The sequence below is a fragment of the Pinus tabuliformis genome, chromosome 1_2, assembly GCF_031772625.1.
Source record: "Pinus tabuliformis cultivar Carrire ecotype Pingquan chromosome 1_2, CPIR1, whole genome shotgun sequence".
NCBI classification, from domain to species: Eukaryota; Viridiplantae; Streptophyta; class Pinopsida; order Pinales; family Pinaceae; genus Pinus; species Pinus tabuliformis.
Genome location: NC_142298.1, coordinates 1,028,235,872 through 1,028,250,953, shown reverse-complemented (window position 1 = coordinate 1,028,250,953; position 15,082 = coordinate 1,028,235,872). Strand labels below are relative to the sequence as shown.

The 15,082-nt window shown below is 37.9% G+C and overlaps 1 protein-coding gene across 3 annotated transcripts in view; it reads left to right on the top strand.

Moving 5' to 3' along the window:
• Positions 1 to 15,082, top strand: part of LOC149209632 (alpha,alpha-trehalose-phosphate synthase [UDP-forming] 1-like) — a 232,362-nt gene that overhangs the window by 66,951 nt on the left and 150,329 nt on the right. For all 3 annotated transcript variants that reach the window (XM_089396424.1, XM_089396422.1, XM_089396423.1), the window contains exon 7: positions 129 to 217. In XM_089396424.1, coding sequence (XP_089252550.1) covers positions 129 to 217 — 89 coding nt within the window. The remainder of the gene's footprint in view (positions 1 to 128; positions 218 to 15,082) is intronic.

The following is a 15,082-nucleotide window of genomic DNA, read 5'->3' as shown; positions in this document are numbered from 1 at the left end:
AGAAGCACTGCTTGAGGAAAAGTTATATAATCATCACTGAAAAATATGTCATTCATAGGGAGTGCAAAATGATTTATAGCTTGTTGGTGGTGACTTAATTTCATTTTTAAAATTATTGTTTAATGCAGATCAAAAGCTCACGAGCCAAGTTCATGAGATTGTGGGCCGAATAAATGGGCGCTTTGGAACTTTGATAACAGTTCCAATCCATCATTTGGTATGCTTTTTAGAATTTGTTCTCTATTTTTTGCTAAGCAATTGGATGCATTTCTTTTTATCTTTAAACATGCCATAATCTCTCCATTTCATGACTCTCAACTTAACCAGAATGTGTCTAATTTCTATATTATTTTCAGTTTTTGTACTTTCAAAATTTTGTAAATAAGTTTCTTTCCTTTTTTCTTTCTAATATTAGAATGATGAGGGCACTCAGTTTCTAACTTGTGAAGTTTTGTAAGAATATTTCTTGGTAATAATGTCAAAATTTATATTGTATTTTTCCATTAGAAGATTATCTTGCCATGATATTCATGTAACTAGTTGTAACCAAAAACTGGAATAACCAATCAAGTCCAATGCCCAATGATTATTTGCTGATAAAAAGCTAAGCTTTAAGTGGAGTGGAGAAAATCATTCAAGATCTCTTTCGAAGGACGTTGCCAAGAATTTATAAAATAAGGTTAGTATCAATATGAATTAAAAATAATTGTGGTTATGATATAGAGGATTGGGTAACCAATTATTAATGAAATGCTAAATAAAATATAAAAGGTAGTTGGAGTGGATTTGATGTAATGATTCTTGTTAAGATCCTCAAGCAATAAACTTCTTGCAATTAGCACATCTAATAGTTCTTGGCTTGTGTAATATATGGATCATTTCCATGAATGTTAGTAGGAATTGAAAAAGTTGTGTTTTTTTAAATGTCCATTAAAGACCAATCGAGGTTGAGGATGCTAGTGATTAAATGAGCATTAATAGGGAAACCAAAACAAATAGAGGGGTACAACATATTTCCTTAAATTTGTTAGTCATTAGGAGAATTTTGAGGTCTAAAATGGGCCTCCTAAGGAAATTATAAAATAATAGTGGAAATAATAAAATAAGATTAGATTACATCATCAAAATTTAGAGGGAGAAAAGAAAAAACTACTTTTTCAACTTGTATTTTCAACTTATCTCCCTATGGGTTTACTCAAATTTTGAGTAGGAACACTTGTTAGATGCATAATTTGATTCCTCATGCAAGGAGTACCCATGTTGCATACATTCGATGGACCTTGCTACACGAAAAACTAAGTTGCACAAAACGGGGAAACGGGTACGAGTTTCCGAAATGGGCACGGGTACGAAACGTGACCCCCCCAAATTTTGGAAACGGGGAAACACAATATATATATATATATATATATATATATATATATATATATATATATAAAGACATTTAAGGAACATGTGCAATCATAAAGTGTATATGATACATTCTAATTTATTACATTATGATTAAATTGTCAATGCATAAACTATAAGTCCCTAAATTTACATCACATTTACTCATGAATGATCACATAATGAAAATAGCAATATCCAAAATCAACCACGAGAAATTTCTAATTTCTTGTCTCGTGCTTGATTGGGAGTCTCCTCTTGATTATTGGGAGTCTCCCCTGCATAGAGGGCTTGGTTCTCTTGATTAAATACAAGTTCCATACCCTAGTACATATTAGAATATTTCTATTTCTATTTAATGCTCATTCTTTTAGCTGTTGCTATTTTTATTCTTTTAGCAGTTTCTTAGATGAAACTGATTGTTTCCTTAGTCTACATAGAAACCTGATGTTTCTATTATTGTAAATATCTCTGTATTATCATTGAGCTGTTTGCTCATTCCTAATCAATTCATTCGATATTCTTTTATGGTATCAGAGCACAGGGATTTTTTTTCGAAATAATTTTTCATAGTTTGAAAAATTCAGTTGTTCATTTCGAAACTGCTCTCAGGGTCTGTAGATTTCTTGATCAGCTATCCTCTTCGTATCCTAATCTCTTAAGTTTCTTCATTCCTTTCTAAGGTCGAGCCCTCTGTAAGCCAGGTAGCCTTCACTGAGTCTTAGCCTCGGCTTTGCTAACTGTGATAAAAGCTTACAGTCGTCAATCTCGATACAGAAAGGGATTCTTCTCCTGCATTGTCATTTTATGAGGAATTAATTTTGTGGTGGAATGGTGAAATTGTCTTGAAATTAAAATCCGGCATTTCGAATCTGGGGGCAGCAGTCTATTTGTCGGTTGAGTCTACACGCCCGACGCACACACAGTCTTCGCTACACAGGAATAGCACGCCCGAATCATATCAAGTTACAGTAATATCATTCAGTCACCGTCGCTGCAGCTCGATTAGGTTTTCGGCTCTCAATCGCATCACGCGTGCTCTCCAAGCAGAGTCGGATGGACTCGGACGGGTTTCTCTGCTGATTTTAAAAGACATTTAATATCTTGCAACGGCAGCTTCGATCTCAGAACCCCGCGGTTTCGATCCAGGGTTATAAAACATATATTGAAGCGGTTTCGATCATTCCCGTGGTATCAATCTATTGAAGCGGTAGCAGAAATCGAAGTCGAAGCGTTTGCGTCCAAAGCCGAAGCTAAAGTTCGAAAAAGACAGTTCGGAGCTCAAATCCTCCATTCCAGGTATTTCGAAAGTCGCATTACAGTTAGAACTCGCATTTCGAATTCCGTTCTTCCTGTTCGAATCCCGTCCGGCCCCGCTTGCACCACGTGACGTAATTCTTCAGATTATCGTGACGGTTTTTTTTACGTGACGGTGATACATTGAAGAACGACTACAGAACCCTGTTCAGGCTTCCGCAAGGGTCATTCTGAGCTCAGTTTGGGCTGTATTTACTTAGCGAATACACATTGAAGAATGACTTCAGACCTGCATACGTCACCTCAATATCTTCGACCTGTGCTTAAAAGTGCATAGATTCTGTTGGTATTCTTTTCAGAACGGCTACAAACAATTCGGTTGTGGATTGTTATGACTCAACTTTGTGGAGGACTCGATTTAGAGCAATCTGTGCAGACTTATAATCATTGCAAGCAGTTGGAGATCTATATTACGGTCCTGTAGAATCTCATTGAAGACTGAGCTGACTTATGCAAGTCTATTTCTTTCAAAACAGAATTTGTTAAGGTTTGGTACAGTCATCTTGAAAGAGGAATTTTTAGCAGGCAGCTACATTTTTTTGTGTCAAACTTCTGTATTGTCTTTGGGAAAATGGCCACACTCACCAATCTGATGTTAGAAGGAAATCAACGCTTTAATGGCAGCAACTATAACATTTGGAAACAAAGAATGCTGACCATTTTTGAATACAGGCGTCTTGATCAGCTCATTTTGGGCAAAGAGCCTCGTCCCGGTACAACTGGTACCGATCAAGATAAATTTGATGATCAAAATCGAGAGGCTGTTATGCTTCTCAAGCTTTCTGTCGCTGATGATCAGTTACCACAGATTCCTTCTGGCAAGACCGCTGCCGAAATCTGGCAACAGTTGAAAGAACTGCATGAGACATCTGACAAAAGCAGAGCATTTTTTCTCAAAAATCAGTTGTTCTCCATCATGATGGAAGAACATATGTCTTTACAGGAACATCTCAACAAAATTAAAGACATTCGAGATCAGCTCGAAGCCATTGGTCGGACCATGGAGGAAGAAGATATGGTAGTCATTACTCTGAAAAGTCTACCGAAATCTTATGAACACTTCATAGAAACTCTCAACATTACGACCACAAATGTTGATCTGAAGTTTCCAGATTTATGTACCAAACTTCTGCAGCAGAATCGATGGAAACAGCAGTTTGGTAGTGGTGCTTCATCAGTGCCTTCGGAAAATGCATTTGCTGCAAAATACCAGTCCTCTCAGTCCTTTCAGCAGAAAGGCTATTCTCAGCCTTTTGATCCTGCTAGGAAGAAAAGTGTGCAGTGTAATTACTGTCACAGGTTCGGTCACATGAAGAAAGATTGCCGACAGAGGATTGCTTCTGAACAGAAGAAGCAGGGAGGGCCACATCAGACAGCAAATGTTGCAGAACATTCCGAGCAGACAGATTCTGCCTTTTACGCCTTTATGGCTAAAAGGTCTTCAGAACATGTTCCTTCCTCTGCATGGTACATTGATTCTGGTGCATCACGCCACTTCTCTCACAGGCGTGACTGGTTTATTGACTTCTCACCTTTCAGTGATTCCGTGGTATTTGGTGGAGGTGAAAAGTACACTGTAGCTGGCAGGGGTACAGTTCAAATTCAGTCTGGTGGACGCACACTCATATTTCTGAATGTATACTATGTTCCCGGTATGGAGATTAATCTGCTATCTGTCAGCCAGATTATGAGGAATTCTCCTCAGCTTGATGTTGTGTTGAGTGCACATAAGTGCTCCATCATTGACAGGGAGACCAGACTAACAGTTGCTGTTGGCCTAGAGGACCATGGTCTATACAGGCTACTTGACACCGGTGACTTTCCAGAAGTGGCTCTAGCAGCACGTGTCTCTCCCATCAGTACTCTATGGCATCAGCGATATGGGCATCTAAATATGCAGTATCTCTCTCAGCTCTCTCGGGAGGGTCTTGTGTCAGGATTACCTGATATTCAGACTCAGCAGTTGGGGGTATGCAGCGCTTGTCAAGCGGGAAAGCAACATCGGTCTTCATTCAAAAATGGAGAATCTTGGCGCGCATCTAAGGTACTTCAGCTACTTCATACTGATATTTGTGGTCCTATGAATACAGCTTCTATCACTGCTTGCAAATATTTTTTACTTATTGTAGATGACTTCAGTAGAAAGATGTGGGTGTATTTTTTAAAAAATAAATCTGATGCTCTTAGTACCTTTCAGAAGTTTAAAACCCTAGTTGAAAAAGAATCTGGTTGTAATATCATGATCCTTAGGACCGACAATGGGGGGGAATTTTTTTCCTCAGCTTTTGCCAACTTCTGTGATATTCATGGCATCAAACGTCAATTAACCACCCCTTACACTCCCCAGCAGAACAGTGTTGTCAAGCGTCGCAACCGCACGGTTGTTGAAATGGCTCGTTCCATGTTACAACACAGGAGTGTCCCAAACAAATTCTGGGTTGAAGCAGTATTTACTGCTGTTTACCTTCTTAACCGATCACCTACTCAGGCTGTTAAAGGAAAAACTCCTGAAGAAGTTTGGTCTGGTCGTAAGCCTAAGATCAGTCACCTCAAAGTATTTGGCTCAGTTGCATATGTTTGGATTCCACCTGCTAAGCGCTCTAAGTTGGATTCCAAAAGCCAGAAACTCATGATGACAGGTTACAGTGATCATCACAAGGCCTATAGGCTGATAGATATAGCCACTGGTCGTCTTAGCTTCAGTCGAGATGTAGTTTTTGATGAAGACAGAGGATTCTTTCAGTTTTCTTCTTCTGAGCAGCGTTCTGAGGATCAACCTCACAGTGTTCTTCTTCCGGTCGGTCCACCTGATGGGAGGGATGATGTAGCATCCGTATTTGATAATACTCTATCTGAGCTTCCTCCATCAACTAACCCTCCCCTTGCTGCTCCTATTGCTCTTGAGTCTTCTCCACCTCCTCCTGATATTGGTTCCTCTACTCCTTATATTGGTTCTTCTACTCTTCGGCCTAAATGGTGGGCTAAAACCATTGGTGATCTCCGAGATGATGAGCTCCTTGAAGGTAGAACTTCTAGACATAAGAACAGACAACAGTCTACAGTCAATTTTGCTCTTATGGCTAACCTACACAGTATTTTTGAGCCTCAAACTTATTCAGAGGCTAAGGGTACTGCTGAGTGGGAGCAGGCTATGGAAGCCGAATACCAGAGTCTTCAGAAGAATCACACCTGGACGCTTTCTGATCTTCCTGCCGAAAAAAGCCCATAGGCTGCAAATGGGTGTATAAAGTGAAATACAAAGCTGATGGAACCATAGACAAGTATAAAGCTCGTCTTGTGGCTCGAGGGTTCTCACAGAAGGAAGGCATCGACTATGAGGAGACTTTTGCTCCTACAGCCAAAATGAGTACCATAAGGCTTGTTCTTGCTCTAGCAGCTCAGTTCAATTGGAAAGTTCATCAGATGGATGTAAAGAGTGCTTTCCTAAATGGTGATCTCCAAGAAGAAGTCTACATGACGCAACCTCCAGGATTCAAGGTTGCTGGTCAAGAACAGAAAGTGTGTCGGTTAGCTAAAACAATCTATGGATTGAAACAAGCTCCTTGGGCTTGGTACATGAAAATTGATCAGTACCTGACAGATTAGGGTTTTCAGCGGAGCCCATCTGATGCAAATCTGTATACCAAGCATACTGGTGATGATATCTTGTTTGTGGTTGTCTATGTGGATGACCTTATCATTACTGGCAGCTCTGCACATTTGATCCATGGGATCAAACAAGATCTATGCAGCACTTTTGAGATGACAGACTTGGGTCTTCTTCATTATTGTCTGGGGGTTGAAGTTTGGCAGACTGAAAATCAGATCTTTCTCTCTCAGTCCAAGTATGCCAAAAATCTTGTGGAAAGGTTCAGAATGGAAGATTGCAAACCGGCCACGACTCCTATGGAACCAGGGCTCAAACTTTCAACACAGTCACCCTCTCCCCTTGTGGATGAAACTTTATTCAGGCAATTAGTGGGCAGTCTCATCTATCTTACTGCTACCAGACCTGACATCAATTTTGCAGTAAGCTACATTTCCCGCTTCATGTCAGCTCCTAAAGCTGATCATTGGATAGCAGCAAAGTGGGTGCTACGATATGTGCGTGGTACTTCTGATTATGGTCTCTTATATACTCGCAGTTCCAATCCTATTCTCAGTGGCTACACTGACTCTGACTGGGCAGGTTCGGTTGATGACCGTAAATCTACAGCTGGGTATGTGTTTAGTCTAGGATCTGGTGCTGTTACTTGGACTAGTAAGAAGCAACAGGCAGTGGCTCTCTCCTCCACAGAAGCAGAGTATCGGGGAGCAGTTAAGGCATCCTGTGAGGCAGTTTGGCTTCGACGTATGCTTGCAGATATGCATGTTTTCCAGAACGGGCCTACTTCTTTATTTTGTGATAATCAGGGAGTGCTCAAACTTGCCAAGAATCCAGTCTTTCATGAACGAACAAAGCATGTGGAAACTCATTGCCACTACATTCGCTAGCTGGTTGAAGACGGCTCAGTTCAGTTGCAATATGTTCCCACAACCGAGCAGCCCGCCGACATTTTCACCAAGCCTCTTGGTCCTGATAAATTTGTAAAATTCCGAGGGTCTATTGGTGTTGTAAATAGATTGAGCATTAAGGGAGGGTATTAGAATATTTCTATTTCTATTTAATGCTCATTCTTTTAGCCGTTGCTATTTTTATTCTTTTAGCAGTTTCTTAGATGAAACTGATTGTTTCCTTAGTCTACATAGAAACCTGACGTTTCTATTATTGTAAATATCTCTGTATTATCATTGAGCTGTTTGCTCATTCCTAATCAATTCATTCGATATTCTTTTAGTACATGACAAAATCCACTCGAAACATTGTAATCCACCCAATCTTGGAATCCTGAAAAATAGATAAGCCTATTGGATTTTGAGTGAGATTTAAAATTCTACTTTCTCCATGTGAAATCCAATGAGGGCGAAACCACTCTCAAACATCCTGAGTCATTTCATGGTAATGTTAAAAATTTAAGTAAAAGGATGACCTTTATTTTTCATTTTCATCCTTTTACTTAAGAATTTAACATTACCATGAACTGCATATTAACACTAGGGCCATAGGCTTGAACATTAGGTTGCCCCACTCAAAAAAATCCTCTTTTTTATAACTTGAGAGGCATCTAGAAGATATTTTAGTCGCCCAATAAAAAATTCGAAGCGGAAAAATTAAAAAAAATACAAGAAAAAGTCAAGTTAGAAGAGGAAACTCCGTCATACGGCCTGGAAACACGTTTTTGGCTGTACTGTCCACGTTTCCTCCTCGAGAAATAGGCCATTACGACCCAAAACGCGTTTCCAGGCTGTACGGTATGAGTTTCCTTGTTTCTGTTTCGTTTCCGGCGGGAAATGGACCCTTCTCCAACGTTTCCTGCAACTTAGACGAAAAATGAGAAATACATGAAAAACGTGATTGCAATCACGTTTTTTCATGTATTTCTCATTTTTCGTGTAGCAGGGTCCGTCGAAAATATGCAACATGGTTACTCTTTGGATGGGGAATTAAATTTTGCATCCAAAGAAGTACTCCCGCTTGAAATTTGAGTAAAACATTAGGGAGATAAGTTGAAAATACGAGTTGAAAAAGTAGTTGTTTTTTCATGTATTTCTCATTTTCGTGTAGCAGGGTCCATCGAAAGTATGCAACATGGCTACTCTTTGGATGGGAAATAAATTTTGCGTCCAACGAGTACTCCCACTTGAAATTTGAGTAAAACATTAGGGAGATAAGTTGAAAATACGAGTTGAAAAAATTAGTTTTATTATTTTATTATTTTTACTTTTTTACTCCAAAAATGGTAAATCATCCCCCATGGTTGACTTCATCATATTGAATCCTATTGGTTCTTATAAAGTTTATTTTGGTTGTACATTTTTCTTAGGAGGTCCATTTTAGACCTCAAAATTCCCCTAATATTTGAGGTTACTCCAAAAGTGTTTTCACCCAATGTGATTAGAACTGGACTAGTCATCACATTGGTTGATGCCTTAGATGTGAATCGGACTAGAATTTGAAAAAAAATAGATAGAATTTGGACCAAAGACCAGTTGACCAAAAAATACCTTAAATATTAAACTTTGAAAAAAGAATATATATTCATGTGCAACCATATGTTATGCATTAATATGCAAGGTTTCTCATTTATATGCCAAGAGTGTATATAACAAAAATAACACTTGGTGCAATACATTTTTGAACCAAAATACATCGATAAATTGGCTTTGAATGACACCTCTAGAGTCCAAAAGGAAGCATATCACTACTAATGACTAGTAACTACTAGTAGGTAGAAACATTAGAGTCCTCATCCTTGTTAGGATTAAATTCTAAATTGTTGTATGACTGTAACAATACACCAGATTAATTCTGAATTATATATATTATTGATTGATAAAATTTGAATGATGTTTACAAGGTTGAGGCAATGCTCCTTAAATAGGAGTTGACTGGCCATGCCTAATCAGAGAGACATGTCCTTTGGGGACTCATGTCTCTTCATCTAGCTAATTATCTATTAATTAATTGATTATAACTAATAATGTATTTATTTAAATAATATTTTAATATTTTGATATTTTAATTCATTGTTATGAATTTTAAGTTCATAGCATTGCCTTCCCCTTAAGATGCTTTGTCCTCAAAGCATAGGTAGACATCGGTGTTGATGCAAGAAATGTTCTGATTCCCAAGATGAATCTTCCTATGGTAACCTCTTCCATTTGATGAGGTATTCCTTTATTGTCTTGGATCGTAAAACCTTCTCTCGGGTAGCGAGTATACCTTTAGTTCAAGGACTATTCTTCCTTCTTCATTGGTCTCTAGCATTTATGTTTGTGCTATTTGGTTTTGCCCTAATTCTCTTTTTAGACTTGATACGTGAAAGGTATTATGGATTCGGCAGTTGTCCGGTAACTTTAACCCATAAGCTACACTACTTATCTTTTTGATTATCTGATACAGTCCATAATATTTAGGTGACTGTTTATTCTTCCCTTGCTGTTTTAATGATAGTTTCTTATAAGATTGGAGTCTAACAAAGACCCAATCTCCCTCCTTGAACTCTCTTTTAGAGCAGTGCTGGTCGACTTGTTGTTTCATTCTATTAAGAGCCATGGTTAGATTTTCTTTTAGTAAGTTGATGATTCTTTGACTTTCTCCTAAGTGGTATTTAATTGTTTGTACTCTAGAATCAAGGAGTGCAAAGTCCTTCCACCTGGGTGGCTCGTAACCATATAAGGCTTGGAAGGGTGTCATCTTGGCTGACGTGTGGTACGCGGTATTATACCACCATTCTGCCAGGTGTAGCCACTGTGTCCATCTATTTTGTTTGTCTGTAACGAAACAACGAAGGTACGTTTCCAAGCATTTATTAATGATTTCGGTTTGCCCATCTATTTGGGGGTGATAGGCCAAACTCATGTTGAGGGATATTCCTGCTTGATGGCAGAATTCCTTCCAAAATTTTCCTTTAAACCTTACATCTCTATCGCTGACGATGACCTTAGGAAACCCGTGTAGTTTGTAAATATTTTTACAAAACACATCAGCGATTTGTTTAGTTGTGTCAATTTTTTTAATAGCCATAAAGTGGGCATATTTAGTGAGCCTGTTGACTACTACAAATATTTTATCCTTTCCGTTAGATGTAGGTAGTCCTTCAATAAAGTCCATCGAAATCTCTTCCCACTTCAGATTTGGAATGTGTAATGGGTGTAGTAATCCTAGAGTTGTAACATTTTCGCTTTTGTTCCTTTGGCAAATATCACATTCTGCAACATATTTATGAATTTCCTTGCTCATTCCCTTCCAAAAGAATGACTGTCGGACGTTGTAGTAAGTTTTGAGAATCTGACATGTCCAGCTCCTGGCGAATTGTGAGACTCTTTTAGTATTTTCAACTTGAATTTGGATGTGGGTGTTAGGTAAATTCTACCCTTGTACCATAAGATGTCATTTTTCCACTCGAAGTTGGTATACTGACTGATATTGTTAATCATGGAGTCACAATCTTTATCCTTGGCATATTCGGCTTGTATTTCGTCCAACCATTCCGGAACAACTATCATGGTAGCACATGTTGTGTGGTCATCATCTTTACATGATAATATTTCTAAGTCGAAGGCTGACAACTTCTCCATCCACTTCTGTTGTTCTGCTGATAATGTCTTTTGCTGAAGTAAGAATTGGAGACTATTGTGGTCAGTTTGGATTGAAAATTTACTTCCAAGCAAAGATTGGCGCCACTTCGTCAAAGCGTGTATGATGGCGAGCATCTCCTTTTGGTATGTTTATTTTAAGCCTTCTCATTGATTAAGTTTCCTGCTCTCAAATGCTATAGGGTGGTTGTCCTGCATTAATACAGCTCCAATTCCGAACCTAGAAGCATCACATTCTACTGTGAATGGTTTGGAAAAGTCAGGAGTTGCTAGTACTGGTGTGGTTGACATTACTTCCTTCAATTTCTCAAAACACCTGTTTGCTTGGTCACTCCACTGAAAAGCGTTTTTCTTTCGCAAATTGGTCAGGGGTGTTTTCAGATGTGCATAGTTTTTTATAAATCTTCTATAATACCCTGTTAAACCTAAAAATACCCTCAGCTTAGATATGTTCTTGGGTTTGGGCCATTCTTTGATTGCCTTGATTTTGTTGCGATCCACTTGGACTCCTTCCCTTGATATAATATGTCCTAGGTATTCAACTTCCTTCTGTCCAAATGTACATTTTGATAGCTTCGTGTAAAACTGGTTTTTTTCCAAAACAGACAACACTTCTTCTAGATGTTTGAGATGTTCTTTCCACGTCAAGGATAATTTTAGGGGCGAATGTTCGCCCTTTGGCGAAATTAAGGGGTTTTAAATTTTTAGTGGGCGAATATTTTGTATCATAGTACATTTTTACAAATCACCTCAAATAGCCCACCTTATTTTAAGGGAGAGGGTAGAAAAGGTAAATTTAGCCCTTGAAATTAGAACTTACAACCTTCCATTCGCCCATTTTCAAGAATAGGTTTTATTTAAGTGAATCCATTCGCCCATTTTCAAGAATAGGTTTATTTAAGTGAATCCTATGGGCCAAATACCATATTTATAAAAGAGGTATGGTAAATTAATAAAAATATAAATAAATGAGAGGCATGGTAAATAAATAAAACATTTTTTATATTTACTCCATAAGTCACCTTATATACATGTAAGGGTGTAAACAAATAAAAATATAAGTAAAGTGGAGGTATGGTAAATAAATAAAACGTCTTTTTATACTTACTCAAAAGGTATGGTAAATAAATAAAAATATAAATAAATTAGACGTATCGTAAATAAATAAAACCTCTTTTTATATTTAGTCCATAACCCTCGTTCTATTTATGAAGGCTCAAGAAAGAGGTTTTATTTAAGTGAATCCTATGGGTCAAATACCATATTTGTAAAAGAGGTATGGTAAATTAATAAAAAATATAAATAAACGAGAGGTATGGTAAACAAATAAAACATTTTTTTATATTTACTCCATAAGTCACCTTATATTTACGAACACTCAAAAAATGGGTTATATTTAGGTGAAACCTATGGCCAAAATACTATGGGACAAATACCATGGACTAGATTGTTATTAATACCATGCAAAAAACCATTATTAACCCTAATATTAGAATTAATAAAAATAAAAATGGCACATGGTATTGACCCATGGTATTCACCAAAATGGCACATGGTATTGACCCATGGTATTCACCTGGAATGTAGCCTATTTAAATGGGGGAATTAAACCAGCATGTAGCCTATGCTAAGATTCACTAGGACTTTACAAAGTTTTATTATTTAGTGAAAGACTCACCAAGATCTTACAAGATTTTATAATTGAGTAAAATATTCTAATAAAAATAAAAATGGCACATGCTATTGACCCATGGTATTCACCAAAATGGCACATGGTATTGACCCATGGTATTCACCTGGAATGTAGCCTATTTAAATGGGGGAATTAAACTAGCATGTAGCCTATGCTAAGATTCACTAGGACTTTACAAAGTTTTATTATTTAGTGAAAGACTCGCCAAGATCTTACAAGATTTTATAATTGAGTAAAATATTCGCCATGCTTGGTGAGAGATTCGCCAAAAAATTATATATACATATTATATTATTGATAAAATCGCCTTCCATTTTTCCTATATACCATGGAGATTCGCCCATTTATTATATTTATAAATTTAGGGGGGTTCTTAAAATTTTCCCTGTCCACGTCTTACTGTAGACTAGAATATGATTGAAGAAAACTAATACAAACTTCCAAAGATAAGGGTGAAAGAGCTCATTCATGGTTGCTTGGAAGGTGGTTGGTGCATTTGTTAATCCAAATGGCATGACCTTGAACTTGTAATGCCCTTCATGAGTGTTGAATGCTGTCTTTTCGACGTCTTCTAGCCTTACTCGTATTTGGTAGTAGTTTGATCTTAGATCTAACTTGGAAAAATATTTTGCACCGTGTAATTCATCTAGCATTTCATCAATGAACGGAATCAGAAACTTATGTTTAATAGTGATTTTGTTTAAGCCTCTGTAATCTATACATAATCGGAAAGATCCGTCCTTCTTTCTGTCTAATACTACGAGTGTAGCGTATAGACTTCTACTCTTCATAATGATTCCATGCTTCAGCAAGTCTTGTATTAGACGTTCTATTTCTGTCTTGTGGTGATGGGGATAGTGATATGGCTTAACATTAACTAGTGTTGAGTTTGTTTTTACTTAGATAATGTGTTCAATTTGCTTGTTCGGGGGTAACTTCATTGGTAGATCTTGGAGAACCTTCTCATATTTCTGGATCAAGGATGAAATCTCTGATGGTTGATGAGTCCCTTCTGTCAATAATAATTCCAAGTGCTGACATTGTGCAACAATTGTTGGTGCCCCCTTGCGAATAATCTTCTTCGTCTGTTGAGCGGAGATGACTTGTGTTGGTGGTGCTTGAAACCCGAACAACTGATATTTTCTCTTCCATCCCATTTGAATCTAATGAGCTGTTTTATATGATTTGCTGAATATGTGCCTAGTGTTCTTAACCACTGTACACCCAAAACAACATCTACTCCTCCTAAGGGAACCGTATAAAAATTGGACTCCATTGCATAGTTGCTTAATTGCAACTTAACCTTATGGCACTTGCCCACTCCATTATACGTTTTCCACTAGCTACCGTAACTTTTAAGTCTGCTATTGGGTAAGCAAAGATGTTCAATATTTTTGTAACATTGACATCTACAAAGTTGTGTGTACTTCCTGAGTCCACTAGAACAATAACGCTTTGCTTCTTGATGTGACCTTTAAGCTTCAGTGTCTGTGGTTGAGCTATCCCTGTGATGGCTGCTATGGAAATTTGTGGCATATCTTCTTCTGATTTTGGACTAGGGTTTGCATTTTCTTCATTGTCCTCTTCATCAGAGCTGTCTTCTGAAGATTCCTCTTCTTGTTCAGCTTCACAGTTGTACAATTTTTGTGTTGCGCACTTGTGTCCTACGTAATACTTGTCTCCGCACTTCCAACATTTGCCATCCTTTTTCCTTTCGACATTAGATTGTTGTTTCCCTTCATTTCACAATGGTGGTGGAACGTACTTGCTAGTATTCTCTGACGAGGGTTTACCTGCCTTCCCCTTGGAATAGCTGTTAGTCCTGTCGTTACTGACATATGGTGCTTTGTGAAGTTTATATTTCCGCTCGATAATTATGGCTGTGTGTCTGGCCTCCTCAATGGTTTTGGGTTTATGCAATTTTAATTCTTCGCGAATGTAATCTTTAAGGCCACAACAATACATTTTTAGCAACTCCTCATCTAAAAACCCTCTCTGCCTTACTGCTAATACTTCCCATTCGTGAGTGTATTCACTCACTGATCCTTTTTGCTTCAGGTGAACAAATCTCTCGTAGACATCATCCTCCTCGTCATGAAACCTTTTTAACAGAGCGTTTTTAAAGTTTTGCCAATTGAATGAGCAACCCATGCATTTAGACGACCACCACAAAAACCAATTGTACGCTTTTGCTTCTAAGTAGTTGGATGCAGTCATGACTCTTTCTTGTTCATCGAGTAGAGGGTTTGCTAGAAAAATTGCATCCATCTTATTTACCCATATGACGACGCCTTTAAAGTTTTTACCATCATACTTAGGTAATTCATTTTTTATTTTAAGATGGTTCCTTCTAGAAGATTGAGTATAATATTGGCTTCCTTCGAAGTGAATTTGGGGTATTTGTTGCTTCTCACGCCTCAAGAACTCATGCTCTAGAGAAGTCTCACCTTCCAGAGTCTTGGGACTCTATGTAGCTGAAGGTGG